The sequence below is a fragment of the Canis aureus genome, chromosome 9 (assembly GCF_053574225.1).
Source record: "Canis aureus isolate CA01 chromosome 9, VMU_Caureus_v.1.0, whole genome shotgun sequence".
NCBI classification, from domain to species: domain Eukaryota; kingdom Metazoa; phylum Chordata; class Mammalia; order Carnivora; family Canidae; genus Canis; species Canis aureus.
The window spans coordinates 72342834-72358887 of record NC_135619.1 but is presented as its reverse complement, the minus strand read 5'-3'; the positions used below and the strand labels follow the sequence as shown (position 1 = coordinate 72358887).

At 58.5% G+C, this 16054-nt stretch overlaps 1 protein-coding gene across 3 annotated transcripts; it reads right to left on the bottom strand.

Moving 5' to 3' along the window:
• Window positions 1–6560: 6560 nt before the first annotated feature.
• On the bottom strand, window positions 6561–14904 carry DLK1 (delta like non-canonical Notch ligand 1). 3 transcript variants are annotated; one of them, XM_077910624.1, is made up of 6 exons: window positions 14754–14904; window positions 13384–13447; window positions 12777–12907; window positions 9591–9732; window positions 7505–7784; window positions 6562–7285 (listed from the first exon to the last, which is right to left on the bottom strand). In XM_077910624.1, exons 1-6 carry the CDS (start codon window positions 14818–14820, stop codon window positions 7037–7039), a joined length of 933 nt encoding a protein of 310 aa, XP_077766750.1. In that variant the 5' UTR covers window positions 14821–14904; the 3' UTR covers window positions 6562–7036. The 3 variants fall into 3 exon arrangements, with proteins under 3 accessions (XP_077766749.1, XP_077766750.1, XP_077766751.1); XM_077910625.1 differs by having other exon boundaries at window positions 6568–7279; XM_077910623.1 differs by having other exon boundaries at window positions 6561–7784.
• Between the last annotated feature and the right edge of the window lie 1150 nt (window positions 14905–16054).

Sequence of the window (16054 nt, the reverse complement as noted above, 5' to 3'; positions counted from 1 at the left end):
CTAGTTACTCTTCTGTCTCAGTTTCCATGTTTGTAAATAAGCAGGTGAGGCTGGAGATTAGATCCCACCAAGCTGTTGTCGTGCAGGCATCCGCCCGCCCCCCTTCAGAAAACCAGTGCTGTGCGTCTGCCCTACCACTATTTTTACTTGTATGGCTTTCTGCTTCAATCCCTGATGGTGCACCTCACCCCTTCACTATTTTTCTTCTTGGTTATTCTTCCCAATTCATTTGTTTTTTAAGATTTTATTTATTTATTCAAGAGAAACACAGAGAGAGACAGAGACATACGCAGAGGGAGAAGCAGGCTTTAGGACCATAGTGTCTAGTGATCTAATACCAATAAATAGCATGAAACTTATAAACTAATTTGGGGGGATAATTAGCATCCTTATAACACTGGGGTCTGACATCATTATATTTTCTTGGACATATGACCGGTATAAAGGCTTTTGTATACATCGGGTGTGTGTGTTATCTTGCTACTGTCCATGTTCTCTTTAGGTCATTCTCTTGAGTTTTTGTGGCAGACCATGATGTCATCTTTAATAATCATTTAATCAAAAAAAATCATTTAATCACCTTTCCAATAGTCATAGCTGATGCTCTTTGGGTTTTCTTGTCTGTCACGTTGGTGAGAAGTTCTGACACAACAGTGGTAGGAACTGTTCAACTTATGTGCTTGCTGGGGACTCAACGTACCCCTTCCCCTGCCCCAGAGTTCATATCTTAAAGCTTTAGTCCCCAGTGTGATGGTATTTGGAGTTGGGGCCTTTGGGAAGTAATTAGGTCATGAGTCTTCTCAGGATACAATCAGTGCCCTTGTAAGAAGAGACCAGAGAGGGCAAGTTCTGTCTCTCTCTCTCTCTCCTACATAAGGACACAGCAAGATGGTGGTCACCTGCAAGCCAGGAAGAAGGCCTTCAACTAGAACCAGACCACCCACAATGGTGAGAGGGAAATGTCTGCTGTAAAAGCCCCAGGTCTATGGCATTTTGCTCTGGTTGTCGGAGCTGAGATGCTGCTCCTTTGTGGGTGAGGTAGTAGATGGCTCAGGGACGGAGCTGTGTGTAAAGCCAGGCCTCTCTGACTCTACAACCAGAGCCCATCCCTGCTGTGTATAACACACCACCTCACCTGCCCTTGATTTTTATTAATCAGTAGGATTTTAAACATTGTTTAAGATAGACATTCTTGGGACGCCTGGGTGGCTCAGCGGTTGAGCATCTGCCTTTGGCTCAGGGCATGATCCTGGGGTCCTGAGATCAAGTTCCGCATCAGGCTGTTCACGGGGAGCCTGCTTCTCCCTCTGCCTGTGTCTCTGACTCTCTCTCCGTGTCTCTCATGAATAAATAAATAAAATATTTTTAAAAAGACAGACGTTCTTTGTGATATTAAGGATATATGTGCTTTTTCCTAGTTTGCTTAGATTTTTTAAAAAGATTTTATTTATTTGTTTATTTATTTATTTATTTGAGAGAGAGTGAGCATGAGTGGGGAGGGGGGGAGAGGCAGAGGGAGAAGCAGACTCCCCACTGAGCAGGGAGCCCAATGCGGGGCTCGATCCTGGGACCCTGAGATCGTGACCTGAGCCAAAGGCAGATGCTTAACCTGCTGAGCCACCCAGGTGGCCCATTTTTTAAAAAAATCAGGAATATATGTTACTCAATTCCTCCTGGCATCAACTCAATTCCTTTGAATCATATATTTTTTTTCCTTTCAAACTGTGTTTTGGGCTGAAATTTGGTCCATTCGTATGTTTGCATCTTCTTCACCATGGTCACAACACAGCAACGTTTGGGGCCAGACCAGCTTCACAGCAGAGCCCTCGGGCATCCGCAATTTGCTGGGAGCTCCTGACTCAGCGAGGGGGCTGCGGCTGGGTCTTCGCTGCCTCCCGCCTGTGGACTATACCGAGGGTCCCGGACGGGATATGCGGGGCGAATGCTTTCTTCTTCAGCAGTGGGAGAGGGCAGCTCAAGGGAAGCAAGCCGCAGAGCCTGACATCAGAAACACAGTAGGGTCTGTAGTTGGCTTAGGGGACATCTCCAGATCCCAGGTTGTCGCAAACGGAGTCCGACCCAAAGTCGCTGCCCCACGCCTGGGGCCCACCTTCTCTTCGTGCCCTGTCCAGCTGTGCCCACCCCACTGACCTCCAGGAAAAGTCCATCCACCTGCAGCCCACAGGCAGCGCCCATCTCTTCCTGCACTTGGAGTTCACGGGGATTTTCCTTGGCTGGCTCTGCACTTGGGGCTCCACGCAGGGACCTCTGGATGCATCTGGCCTGTGCTCACCCCAACTGCCCTTGCTTGGGCCTCCCCCCTTCCTGGGTGCTCTGCACCCCCCCCAGTACCTAGTTTCCAAGGTCAGACTCCACTTCTCAGCTCCCCCTCATTCCTGCTGCCCCAATCCATCAACCAGGGACCTTCCATCTGGCTTTCTCGGGGCCAGCTCACCTGTGATCCGCCACCGTTTCCTCCCTCACGGGCCGCTCCAGGGTTCACGGCCCATGAATACATTTATTAATATTAAATTATATTTGCCTTCCCAGAACTTGCTCTACTGGGTCATGAATTTTTTTTTCCTTTTGTCGTATTTGCCTGTTTTTGATTTGTTACTTTATTGAGGATGCTTGTCTGTCTCTTCGGGAGTGAGGACAGCGACTTTCGTTCGTTGTCAGATTTCAACACTGGGGTTCTCCTAGCTTTGAAAAAGAATCAAAAAGTCTTCACCTTTTCTTTCTCCTTGCTCTGGAGCCGCATCTCTACCTGGGCGCCTCCTGTTCTGTCAAAGGGTCAAAGATTCTAGAACCCGAGAAAGGAACAGACAGCTTGCCCCGCCGTGGGGCCTCCTCCCAGGCAACTGGTCTATTCCTGCTGGCCACATTTTGTTAATACATATTTTCCTGGGAAACTCGTTTCTTCCTTAGAAATTTCTACGCATGGGGACGTCTGGGTGGCTCAGTGATTGAGCGTCTGCCTTTGGCTCAGGTCGTGATTCCGGGGTCCTGGGATCGAGTCCCGCATGGCTCCCTTCTGTCTCTGTCTCTGCCTCTTTTTACTGTGTCTCTCCTGAATAATAAATAAATTCTTTTAAAAAAATAGAAGTTTTGGGATCCCTGGGTGGCGCAGCGGTTTGGCGCCTGCCTTTGGCCCAGGGCGCGATCCTGGAGACCCGGGATCGAATCCCACGTCGGGCTCCCGGCGCATGGAGCCTGCTTCTCCCTCTGCCTGTGTCTCTGCCTCTCTCTCTCTCTCTCTCTCTCTCTGTGACTATCATAAATAAATAAAAATTAAAAAAAAAAATAGAAGTTTTTACATTTGTTACCTCAACCTTGTTGTCTTACTTTCTTATACGTGGCACCCGCGTCTGACATTTAAATGTCTGTCTGTCAGGAGGTGTCTCAGGGACACCCGGGGCCCAGCTGGACAGTTGGGTGGGCAGTGGCAGTGACCTCACCGAGGAGAGCCCTGGAGAGGAGAGATGGGCGGTGGGAGGAGGTCAGGGAGGGGACCCTGAGCCTGCAGGGATAAGGCCCTGGGCTGCAGCTCCTGTGTCCAGGGGGAGGGTCTGGCTGAGACCCCTCTCGGGTGGGTGGGCAGGTGCATGCAGTGTCAGGTGCCCCGTGGGGTGAGCGGAGGGTTCCAGCTTGCGCCCGAGGCCAGGGCTGGAAGAGAGGCAGGTCCCTCCTGTGCATGCAGGGCCCAGGTCAGCGGTATAACTGGGCCCCATATACAGGTGGGCTGACATGGAGAAGGCTCCAGGTGCCCCTCGCTACCAAACAAAATCTGTTCTACTCCCTCCCCTGGGCGATTCCACCTTCAGGGAGTTCTGGAAGGACCAGAACAGTGCATGGGACCCCTCACCCCTCACCCCATCACCCTGGAGGCCCAGCTCCTGACATACCACCCACCAACAGCCCCTGTAGGAAACAGACCCAGGGAAGGGGTGGGGCCAATAGGGCCGGAAATGCTGGAGCTCCAGGCACCCCGAGTGCATCTGGAAGGGGCTGGGTGCCCCCCCGCCCCCCGCCACGTGGGAAGGGCCCTCTGCTCGGGGCCTAGGCCCCCGGGTGGGAAGGACGACAGTAGCCCGGGTGCACAACAAATCAAAGCAACACACCAATAGCCCTTGGGTTTTGTTTATTTTTCAATAAACAAAATTTTTTGCTTGTCTGGATTTAGAAAAACGGGAAAGCTAAAAAGAGCGTCAGTGACATTTTTGAAATATTTTGGTTACAGAAAGATCATTACACACCTCCTCCTCTCTCAGTTTGGGGACCGAATTGGTGATCATGCCTCAGACAGCCGTCTTTGAGCTTTTCCGTTCGGTTCGTAAACTACACACTACTCCAAACACACGCGCGGTGTGGATGGGCAGGCAGAGATCCCGACACTCTCAGCAGAATCTGGTTACCCCACAGAGGATGGAATGGACCATTTCTGCGTGACGTGAAGACCGTGTCGAGGCTGCGGACGCTGTCCTGATTTCGCGGGATGTGTGCGAGTGGGCGCGGTGGAATTTGGGTGGGGTGGCCGCAGCGCGTGCTGGTAACAGGTGGCTTGTCACGTGGGAAGGTAGGATGGCCAGGCTCTGAGGGAGGCGTCGGTTCAGGACTCCCTGCTCCCACGGCATTTTACCTGCACCGTGTGGCTTCTGGGGACACGGGTGTGTCCGCCCCCCCCCCGACTGCCCTCATCCTGCGTGCCGCACAGCTCCCCGCACACTGCCTTGCACGCAGCAGGTGCTGGAAATGCTTCCTGATTGGGTGAATGGCGGATGAGTCAAGGTGAGCGGATGGTCAAGGAGCCACGGCCGGCGGGATGCTGTCCCTTGCCGTCGGGGGACGGGCTGTGCTGGACAGCACCGGATGGACACAGTGGAGCAGAGAATCCAATCACTGGGGCCAATCTCGGAATTTCGTGTTTGGGGAAACTGGATCAGAACAGTTAGCAGCCTCGGTCAAGGTCTCACGCGAGAGAGGCCAGGCAGGGTGCCGGACACCCGCCTGACCGTGCCAACAGTTCTTTTTTTTTTTTGTCTTTTTAATTTTTTGTATCTCAAAATGAACTCGAGATGAGATGATGACTGAATGACATGGGGGAGTGGGGGGCTCTCCGAGTCCAGGGATGGGAGAGTGGGTGTGCGGGCAAGAAGGGGAGGGGCGTGGGTGCTGTGGGGTGGGAGGTTGGTGGCCCCCGAAAGGTGACAGAGTCTTGGGATTCAGGGTTAACCGCGGGGAGGCGGGTGAGGAAGGGACTTGGGGGAGCGTGACAGGGGGGCCCTGGGGTGGGGGGGATAGGCCTCTGCCGGCAGAGGACCAGGGACAAGGTGGCAGGATGGGAGGGGCTCGGGCACTGGGAGCAAAGGGGACAGGGGCTTGGGTGGGACACGGAGAGCTGGGGGAGATGACTCGGGATGATGGGGAACTGGGGGCAGTGGTGATGGTGGCCGAAGGTGATGAGGTCGATGGTCGTATGGTGACGGTGACGCATGTCCACGTGTGTGGGGTGATTTGAATGACCAGGAAGATGGTGATGATGATTCAGAAATAAATATTTGGAGCAAGGTAAACACGGCAGGTAATACTCAATAAAGCTAAGAGTATAGATTCCTATCCAACTAATTTAAGAAGCAAAATATTTCTCACTGGTACCCAAGGGCTGTTTAGCTGCCCAAGCCTAAAGAGCTGGAGAGCTAAACAGAACTCTGTCCCATTTCTTTCTATTTTTGCAAAAAAGATAGATGCTCTTTAAAAAAAAAAAAAAAGTCTAATTTATAATTCAGAAGCTGGCTAGGTCTTTCAGGATCTGAGCGTTATTAACTCAGCAACACAAATTAAATCCATAGCTGTGTAGACCAGGTCTGGGACCTCTGGCCACAGAACTAGGAGATGCCCCACAAGCGACAATTTCCACTAAACCCTGTGCAGACCTTAGTGAGGGCTGTGTTGCTGCTCAGATTTCGCCAGGGGCACTTGCGGTTCAAGGGGCATTTAAATTTCAAGGGACATCTCTAATCTACAGGGTTAGGAGGCAGGTAAAGTGCTGGGGATTTGGGTGGCTGGGGGCTGCCCAAGTGGCAACTCCAGACTGCACTAGGTGACTCAAAGCGGGCCGAGGGCTTCCAAACAGAAAGCAGGCCAGGAGGCTCCCCCACTTTGAGAAATGCAGTTAGGATCGATCTCAATACGTCAAGTGTGCATCCAGGATAGGCCCGAACCTGTGGATCCTGGGATGAGACTTTGTCTTCATCAGATCCTAATTTTGTCAGGGTCAGGAACTGTTTTGGTCCGTACCCCTTCGTTCTTTCATTCAGAGTTTTGGTGCCAGAGAGAACTTTGATGGTCACTGCGTTCCTGCCCCCCCAGCAAGAGGGGCAGAAGGTGGGCCCGGGGTGGGGACGGGGGCTCACCAAGGATCGCACAGCGAGTTAGTGGCAGGGCGGGGAGCAGGTCCCGGCCCCCCAGCAGCCAGCCCGGGGCTCTCTCTGCCTGACACACGGCCGCTGCACTCTGCCAAAATCTCAAATCAATCGGAAAGATCTAAAGGTTGCGGTGTTGAACTGGATGTGAGTGCGCGTTGGATGTGGCGTGTGAGGACGAACGAAAGAGATTTTTGCCTTTTTCACAGTGAGCGGTCATGCGCAGCACTCGTTACGGTTTCACGAGGACCGTGGCCGAGACCCCTCGGAGAGGGATGTCGGCACCCAGTCCCGGTTCAGTTGCCTTGTTTTTTTTTGGTCTTTTTTGATTTTAGATTTAAGTTTAGAGAGTTTAGAATAACATACTAATTTCTTTTACTCGTTTAAAGATGAAATTCTTATTATTATTTATCGATCATGCATTAAGAGAGAGAAAGAGGATGCTTTTGGCATTTGCATTTGTCACAGAGCAACACAAAGATAATATATGGAAGCATAGCGTTCACCAGATTCGACACAAAATAGAGCAAACTCCAGCACAAAGAGGAGAACAGACCGCATATAGTGAGCTCTGCGGGACCCCGAGAACAGAGAGGGGCCGGTGGGGACGCCGCTTAGATGTCGTCCTCGCCAGCCTCCTTGCTGAAGGTGGTCATGTCGATCTTCTCGGGGAAGATGATGTTGACGGCCAGGTCCTCCCCGCTGTTGTAGTGCAGCAGGAGGTTCTTCTTCTGGCGCAGCATGCGGTTGTAGCGCAGGTTGGACAGCCAGGCCTCGCACTTGTTGAGGAAGACGATGCCCATGGTGCCCAGCACCACCAGACTGGTCAGCACGCCCAGGATGGTGAAGCAGATGGCCTGGCCCTCGGAGAGGAGGGGGGTGTTCTTGTGGAGCTCCTTCATGGACACCTTGAGGATGCGGTGCTCGGGCTGGGGCACCGGCAGCTCGTGCACCCCGGGGGTCAGGCGGTAGGTCAGCCCGTACCCGCTGGGCAGACGGGTGACCTGCTGGGGGCTCGGGGCACGCTTCCGGCCACAGATGGGGCCTGTGAACTCGGGCTTGCACAGACACTCGTACCTCACCTGGGTGTGCTGCAGGCAGGTGCCCCCGTTGAGGCACGGGTCGCTGGCGCAGTTGCTCACGGGGCGGCTGCAGGTCTTGTCCACGAAGCCGGCGGGGCATCGGCAGCGGAAGTCGCCCCCGATGTCCGTACAGATGCCCTGGTTCTCGCACGGGTTGGGGGTGCAGCTGTTGGCCACGATCTCGCAGAAATTGCCTGAGAAGCCAGGGGGGCACAGGCAGGAGGCATGGGAGGCCCGGCCCTCATCATCCACGCAGCTGCCTCCGTGCTGGCAGGGGGAACTGCAACACAACAGGGGGACACGGTAAAGGGCCCTCGGGGGCTGGGCTAGGACAGTGGTGCCCGGGTGTGGGGGGGAGGCCAGCCTGTCCGGTGCGTGAGCTGCTGCCGGCCAGGGGGGACGCCGGGGCGCTGCTGCGACCCCCGCCCACGAGGGGCTCCCGGGCCGGCCGAGGCGGACGCAGGCCCGCCCGTGTGGGGTGCTCGCCTCACCCCCTCGAGCTGCCAGCCTGGAGCACACCTGGCCTCCCGTGCCGAGGCCCGTCTCCTCTCCCACCTCCTACGTCATCTCTCCGACCAGAGGCCTGACGGTTAGTCACTGGACGGGGGGGAAACAGGCTGAGAGAGGCAAAGTTAGTGATGAGCCAGGGCTGGCGCCAGCCCCCTCCCTCCGCTCCATCCCGGGCCGCGGGCAGGGCCGGGCAGGGCAGGGGTGGGGGCCTCGCTCCCCGCTGCCCGCACCACGCTGCCACCCTCATGGTGACTCGTATTGTCACTTTCGGCGGAGAGCCTGCGGACTATTGTACGGGAAGCCCTTGGGGACACTCAGAGTGAAAGGCAGCCTCGGTCTGTGTGCGCTGGCCCGGCCCGGCGGTGCCCGGCTGTGTAATAGCGGGCCATTCACCCAAGTGCGGCGTGCAGACCGCGCTGTTTGCTCAAAGCGGAGCACAGCACAGGAGCGTTTAATGTAAGTGCTTTTAAACGAGCGGACCCTTTGTCATCCGATAAATGCCAAAACCCAGGGAAGAAAGGGGCTCGAAGCACACCAATTCGGCACAGCCGCTTCAGGGGTGAGGGCCGCAGAGGAGCCGGGCTCTGAAGGCACTTCAAGGACCCCGGGCTCTATTTTGACAGACCGTTCAAGTTGGTTGGAGAGAAAAGCAAAATATTGTAAAGGTTTTGCTCCGTATTTTCCCATCCCGCTAAGAGGCAGACGTGGGCTTCCGTTGTGCTCCCCCCGCCGCCGCCCGGCCGCTCCTCTGACCCCCTCTGAACACTGATCGTTAGATGCTGCATAAATGCCTGTCTGTGGCCTCTGCTGGCTCCAGGGTCCTCCACGGCCCCCTGGAATGTCAGGTCAAGATAAGCTTATTCCGCCTGGTAGCTTCTGCCCCCACCCCCCGCCCCCCAGCTCCTGGCCGGGGACCGCCGCCCAAGCCCCCGTGGACTGGACGGCTGGGGGCTCCGTGGAGCTAAACAGAGGAGGGCCGGAAATGGCCTGGCTGCCAGAAAGCCAGCGGCCCCTCTGTCTGTGCTGCCCCCTGCTCAGGCGTCCCCGAGCCTCCGCCCCACTGAGGGTAGCTAAGCGCTGGACACCCCCCGCCCCGCCGCGGACCCCGCTGGCCAAAGGCCCCTCCTCTCTCCACCTCCTCAGCCTGGCAGGTCTCCCTAAACATCCCCCAAAACCCAGCTGCAGAGCCTGTCCGTTCCCCCAAACCACCCCCCTAAAGTGCAGTGAGTGGGCTTCACAAAGAGCCTCGGCCCCAGGGACCTCTGCCCCCACCAGCGCCTCCCCACCGCTGGCCTGGACGGCAGGCCCAGGGTACCCTGTACCCTCCCGCGCACACACCCAGCGAGGGAATATGCAATCACCTCCGGGGTCATTTCAGAAATGATGGAAATGACACACTCCCCCCGCAAATACCCTGATCTGGGACGGCCCCCCGCGGGGCTGCGGGATGGGCACTTACTTGGTCTTTTGTCAGGCAACGGGTCCGACTGGGCTAGGCTGAAAGGGTCTTTAGGGGTGTGAAGCAGGAATCAAAGCAGCATTCATCAGATCACACAGAGTCAGAAAGAATATTTACCCATTGATCACGCAGGGCCCGTCCTTCTTCTGACAGTCCTTGCCCGAGAACCCAGGGGCGCAGGAGCACTCGTAGTGGCTGGCATCGAGGTTCACGCAGGTGCCATTGTTGGCGCAGGGGGCCGAGGCACAGGCCCGGATGTCTGCGATGGGGAGGAAAGAGCAGACTTTGTCACCCCCTCCGGCACACAGGCTGGAAGGAGAGCTTTCTGGATGGGGCGCAGGGACAGAGCCCTCCAGCTGGTGGAGTGGGGGTGGGAGGGACCCCAAGTGAGCTGCCTCGATGTCTCTGTTCGCGGCCACTGCCAATGGTCACCAAACACAGTCCTGAGGAAGAGCGTGTCGTGACCCCCGCAAACCTCTGCAGTGGGGAAGCAGCTCACAGAGCTGAAGGGGCTCCCCTGTGTTAGGTCACTGATCCTCAGCCCAGGACAGCTGCCCCCTTTTCCTGGCATCAGGTCACCAGCATGACCGTCACTGCAGACCCCTTCCTGCCCCCAAACCGGTGTGTGCGGGGCCAAGGTTCCCCAGTGCCTGCCTCTCCCCTGCCCAAAATGGTCATGTCCAGCTTCTCCTGTTTGGGGGTGGAGGGGTCCCTGCCATTCAGGGCAATCGTGCAGCCCAGCTGTTAGAAACACCAGCTGCCCTTCATACTTCGCCATCATAGAGGGGAGGGGGAGAAACGGAGACATGGGAAGACTCCTGTTGGGGGGAATCAAGAAACGTGATTTAGCCCCAGCACCGCCTCCACCTCCTGGTGGTCGCTCTTTCTGCGCTCAGGATCGGAACCGAGGGGCTCGTGATAAAAAGGCTGTATCTTTTGAAGGCAGCGAAATTAGAAGTATCTGAGTGCTCTCCTGTCCGTGTGGGTTTCCATGAGCACTGCTACATTTCCGCCGCCTTTTTTACACCTCCCATCATGCACACTTCATTATGCGGGGCTCCGAGAGCCAGGGACAGCTGAACAAAGGGGCCTGGGTCAGGGGCTCTTTGCCAGTGGAGACCCCAGCCCCCCCCCCGAACAGGGCCAGGAGGGACCTTTCCTCTGCTGGGCCCCAGCCGGCCTCAGAGTTCAGCTCCTCCCAGTCTCTGCCTCACTTTCCCCACTTACAAAAGGAGGGGCTCTCCCTGGCAGGTCTTTGTTTGGGGGGGGACCTACTCGCTTCAGCTTCCTACATTTGAGCTGCCCTGGAGCACCTGCCAAATACAAAGCCAGGGCCAACCAGAGACGCAGCAAGCCAAGGCAGGGTGGGTGGGGGGTCCCCGGGTGCAGAGGCCACACGTGTGTAGATTTTTTGTGCAGGTTTTTTTCTTTCCCCTTTTTTAAAGAGACCCTCACCCTCGTGGAGGGAAGATGGCAATCAACCAATAAGGAAAAGCCCGAACGCCATGCTGCGGCCTATCCAGAGCCCACGAAGCACTCCCTGGGAGCCCGGCTTGGTATAAGGAAACATAAAGAGGATTTATCATTACGGGAAGGTGCCGGCTCAGCCAGCAGGCGAAGCCTCGGCAGTGGGCTCCCCATCCTGTGCTCCCAGCAACCCCATCCCTGACGGTTGAATCTTAAATTTCAGCTGAAGAGCTAGCAAGCCCCCCATCCCCTCTCCGCAGCGTCCGGCCCCACCAGCAGAGGATGAGCCCACTCTTCCCAACTCCTTCCAGCCCAAAAGTAGCACAGACTAAGCCAGGGCGAGGAGAAAGCTGCCGGGGGTCTCCGCTAGGGCAGCAGCTGTGGCCCCGACAGCCTCAGACGCCAGGAGAAAGGGAGAGAGCTGCTAATTACCCGGAGGGCTGTTTCCTCCCAACCCCACGTCCCAGGCTGAGAGGCTTTGTCAACCCAGGGAGCAGGGGACATTTTGTCTGGAAACTTCCATGGCGGGGGGGGGGGGGGGGGGGGGGGTAATCCTGAACCAGACACCAAAGAGAATGGGCTCCAGGCTAAGAGCCCTGACCCCAAGAGGAAGCTTTTCTGGGATCCTGTGGGTCCCAAAGCAGCTCAGAGGGTGCCGTGCTGAGGGGCAGCAGAGCTGCTGGCTAGAGCATGAGTCAGCTGCGGGTAAAATCCTGTATCATCGGGGCTGGGGGTGGGGGGGCTTTAAGGACCCGAGACAATGTGATGGGGGGGCTCGATTAGGAGAGCCCTGCCTCGGCGATACGGGCTGGGGGTGTGGTCCCAACATGTGCTTGTATTTTCCTTAAGGGAGGGGATTTGGAGCAGCCACAAATGACAGCTCCCCCAGTTCTGGGGCTAGGAGAAGGGATTTTAGCCACCCTCTCTGTACAACTCCTCATGGGTCCCTACGCACGGCCTTTAGACTTCCCCGAGCCTCGATTTCCCTATCGGTACCCCTGTCCCTGCCAGTGCTGAGGACCGAGGGACGAAGGCCCTGTGGCAGCTGCCTACGTCGCTGGGAGTTTTGTCGAGGACTTTACTTTGCCCCCGGCTTCAGGGCAGGTTCTGCCAGATGAGAATGGACTCAGATGGACATTTTGCAGCCTAGAACTGCAGTGACAGCCAACTCTCAATTGCTCATGGTAATGGAGGACAAAGATTGCATAAATTAATGAAATCAACAGATAACACCAATCTGCACTTTGACCACTTCTCAGCCCTCGTGGACCCCCCGCCTCCCCCTACACCTGACCGAGGCCAGCCCCATCCTACCGGCCCTGACACAGCTCGGGCTCCCCCCACCCCCGTCCTGCACCCCCAGGCTCAGCACTCACCCCCCCTTGTTTGTTTGTTTGTTTGTTTGCGTGTTTTTGCAGCCTCCTTACCAGCCTTCTGTGTGGATTTTTCAGAGGCTTAGCTCTGTGACCCCCACCCCCATCCTTACCCCCTCTGAGTTTTAGAGACCCGGACAGGTTAGCCAGGTCTCTACTCTCTCTCTCGGCTTTGTGTGGCGTGTGCTTTCTTCGTGACTCTTTATTCAACAGGCAGCTCCCTGCCAGCCCCCACAAAGTGCCTTCTCTGGGTGCGGGCGACGCGGAGGGGAGCAAAATTAAGGCCCTACCTGTGAGGAGGCTCTGGGCAGCAGCGGGGAAGTAATAAACAGATCATTACCGTACAGAGCCCGGGGTGCGTGGGAATAAGGCGGGAGGGGGAGGGGAGGCAGCCACAGGCTGGGAGGAGGTGGCTGGGCGCCCAGGGCAGGGATGGGTGGGGTGGGCGGGGGCACATGCCAACCTATGTCGCACAGGTTGCCGTCCCAGCCGTCGTCACAAATGCACTGCCAGGGTTCCACGCAGAGTCCGTTAACACAGCCGGGAAAGGTCACGCACTGGTCACACAGGGGACCCTGCCAGCCAGGCTGGCACCTGCAGGGGGTGGGGGGAGAAAGATGGGGACATGTGAGGAGGGGCAGGAGTGGACAGGGTGCTGAGGCTGCCTTCTACGGAGCCAAGATCCCTCGGGGGTGTTTGCACAGTACCAGGCCGGTGGGTCCCAGGAAGCAAATACCAGTCACCTGAACAGAAAAGCGTCAACAGAGGACCAGACAGAGGGGTCCCTGAGAGCCTGGGAGAGCACTGCATCTTGCCGCAGTGGCCTGCAGTGGTCTCCCCCTGCAAGGGGCTCTCCAGACACCCCCACTTCTGAGACGGCAGACAGGAGTCGCGACTGTCCCCTGCCCTCTTCTCCCCCTCGCTACCCCCCCCACCAGTTCCTGCGGGGGCGAGGAAGCTGTTTGCTGCAGCCCAGCAGCCAAGCACCCCCCCCTTCCTGCCTGACGCCATGACTCCCCAGGATTTTGCCCTGACCCCCTACAGCTGCCTCTGGGGAAGCACCCCATTACCTGCAAACATTGTCATCCTCGCAGAATCCATTTTGGGGGTGGCAGGCCGGGAAGCATTCAGCTCCTGAGGCACAAGAAAGGTTGTTACACCATTCACCCCACAAGGCCCCGGAGGCCAAGGCAAAGCAGGTCTTCTCCCAAGCAGCCCCCGGCCTCCCTGGAGGGAGCCAAGGACCCCCCGAGGTCCGACCAGCCTGGCACACAGTAGGCACTTCACGTCAGCCCACTCAGGGGGGACAAAAAATCTCTGCCATGGTCCCGGCTATGGAGTGACCACAGTACACTGCCTGGTTCCTAGGAGCAGGTCAGACGCCTAATTCCACCCCCCCACACACACGCTCCCCCAAATTACGAAACCTCAAACGCTAATAGCGGGGAGAGGGGAGACAGTGAATGGAAGGATTCTGACCCCTGGGCACGCAGCCAAACCCTCACTTTTGCAAAGTGAGCTAAAATGGGGAGCAGATTCTGAGATACCCAGCTTCGGAAAAGGCCAGACGGGTTCACCTGGCAGCCCCACAGGTAAGCATCAGGGTCTCTCTCTCTCTTTTTTTTTTTTTTTTTTTTTAAGGTTAATCCCAGTTAAACCAGGCACGCAGGTCAAATTCCCCCATTTCCCCTACCCCAGACTCTTCATATTCAAAAGACGCAAGGTTTTTTTTGCAAAACAGATTTTGCCGTTCTGACACCATCGGACACTTGGAGGGTGCCTACTGTGTGCATCCACTTCCATCAGCTCCCCAGCTTCCCAGACGGCCCCCCCCTCGGCACTGGTGCAGTGGGGGCGGGGGGCACTGCGGGAAGGGGCAACTCTCTCTGTCAGAGACAGATGGCCGCTGCAGACAGAAGTGTCGCAGCCCCTCACCTAGAGGAACGCCACGCGCGCGCGCGCGGGAGGGGCTCGCGCTGGGGCTCCTCGCGCGCGGAATTCGGGGCTGCGACGGCAAAGCCACCCCCCGCGGCCCCCACAGACCTGTTCCTGCACGCGCACGCCGCGACACCCCAAAGTTGCACCCCTGAGCATTTCCACACAGGGCTCCCGAGCATCACCTCGCTTCTCCATACCTCCTGTCTCCGCGCACCGGCACCCCTGCGAGCGCCACTTCTGCGGGGTGGGAAGGGGCTGGGGCGGGGGCGCGGGGGGCGCGGTCCGCACACCTCCGCTGCCCCCGGGACCCCCAGGGCCGCGCCGGGCATGCGAGGGCGGCGGGGAGGGCGAGGCGGCCCCGCGCGGGGCTTAGGGTTAGGCGGGACGGGCCGGAGTTGGGGCGCACGGGACGGGGCGCGCGGGGCATCGGGCGGCCGGGGAGGGGGGGCGCCGCGGGCTTCCCCAGAGGGGGCGCGAGCCGGGCCGCCGGCGGGGGGCTCACCATGGACACTGTGGCCGAAGGCCAGCAGGAGCAAGAGGACGGGCAGGAGGGCTGCGGTCGCGGTCATCGCGGGGCGGCCGGGGTCGCGGTCCCGGGAGCGGCGCGGGCGCGGGTCCGGCTCCGGGCGCCGCGCTGGGCTTCTGGTTGCGGACGCGGAAGGGGGCGCGGGCGCGCGGCGAGGGGAAAGCCAGGGCTGCACCGGGCTGCGCGCTGCGCTCTCCGCCGCCGCCGCCGAGCTGCCGCCGCCGCCGCGCGCGCCGCCCTTTTCGTACCGCCGCCCCCCCGCGGCCCCCGCCCCCCGCCCCCGCCTCCGCGCGCACGGGGCCGGCGCCGGCCAGTCCCGGTGACCCCCGCCCCTCGCGGGGCCGCCCCCCGCCGCTGCGGCGTCCCGGAGAGCCGCCCGCGCGCACGGAGCGCTCTTGGCTAGACGGGCACAGGTACCCCGCGCGCGGTGGGCACACGCTCTGGACGCGGGACGGCCCGCGGGCGCGCACGCCCGGGCCCGCTTAGGACAGGCGGCGGGGACCGAGCCGGGGCCGGGCCGCAGCCCCCAGCCGGGCGCCAGCACGCGCTCGGAATACAGAAGCACGCAGAGCAGCACCAGGGCACTTATGGCCAAGGTCCCGAGCACGCACGCCATGGCTCGCCGGCCCGGCCCGGCCCGGAGACACAAATGCGCACTCTGGGGACGCGGCCCGCGCGATCCGCATCCGCGCTCGGAACGCACCGATGAGGAGCCCTAGAGCCCCCTACCCTGGCCGCAGAGACGCAGGAAAATGCAGACACGCGCACACACGCGCGCACGCACACACACACACACACACACACACACACACCCTACACCACCAGCGCACACCGCCGGCAGACGCAGGTTAGAGAAACAGTCAGAAGCGCCACATGCTCAGTCACAGGCACGCAGGGAGGCCAGCGGACACACGGTTATGAAACCCCGGGCATCCTTCCGCGTGTGCCCACCCGTCCACGCAGAGGCACGTGCAGAGCCACGTGCACACCTGAACATGCGAATTCACTTGTAAACACACAGACACCCACTCAGACACCGGGCAGACCTGGTCAGGGCCTTGGTGACGCAGACGCAGACACCACAGACTCTCACACACATGTGTAGGGCCCACACACGTGAGAGTCACAAGCACGCACACCCAGGCCCCCCAGACTCACGAATCACAGGCTCGTGGTTACACACTCATCAGAACACGAAGGTACCGTCACCCAGCACACGCGCAAACCCGGTCACGTTCATCCTTGCCCACGGGGACACATGTGGGCAAGCTCACAAG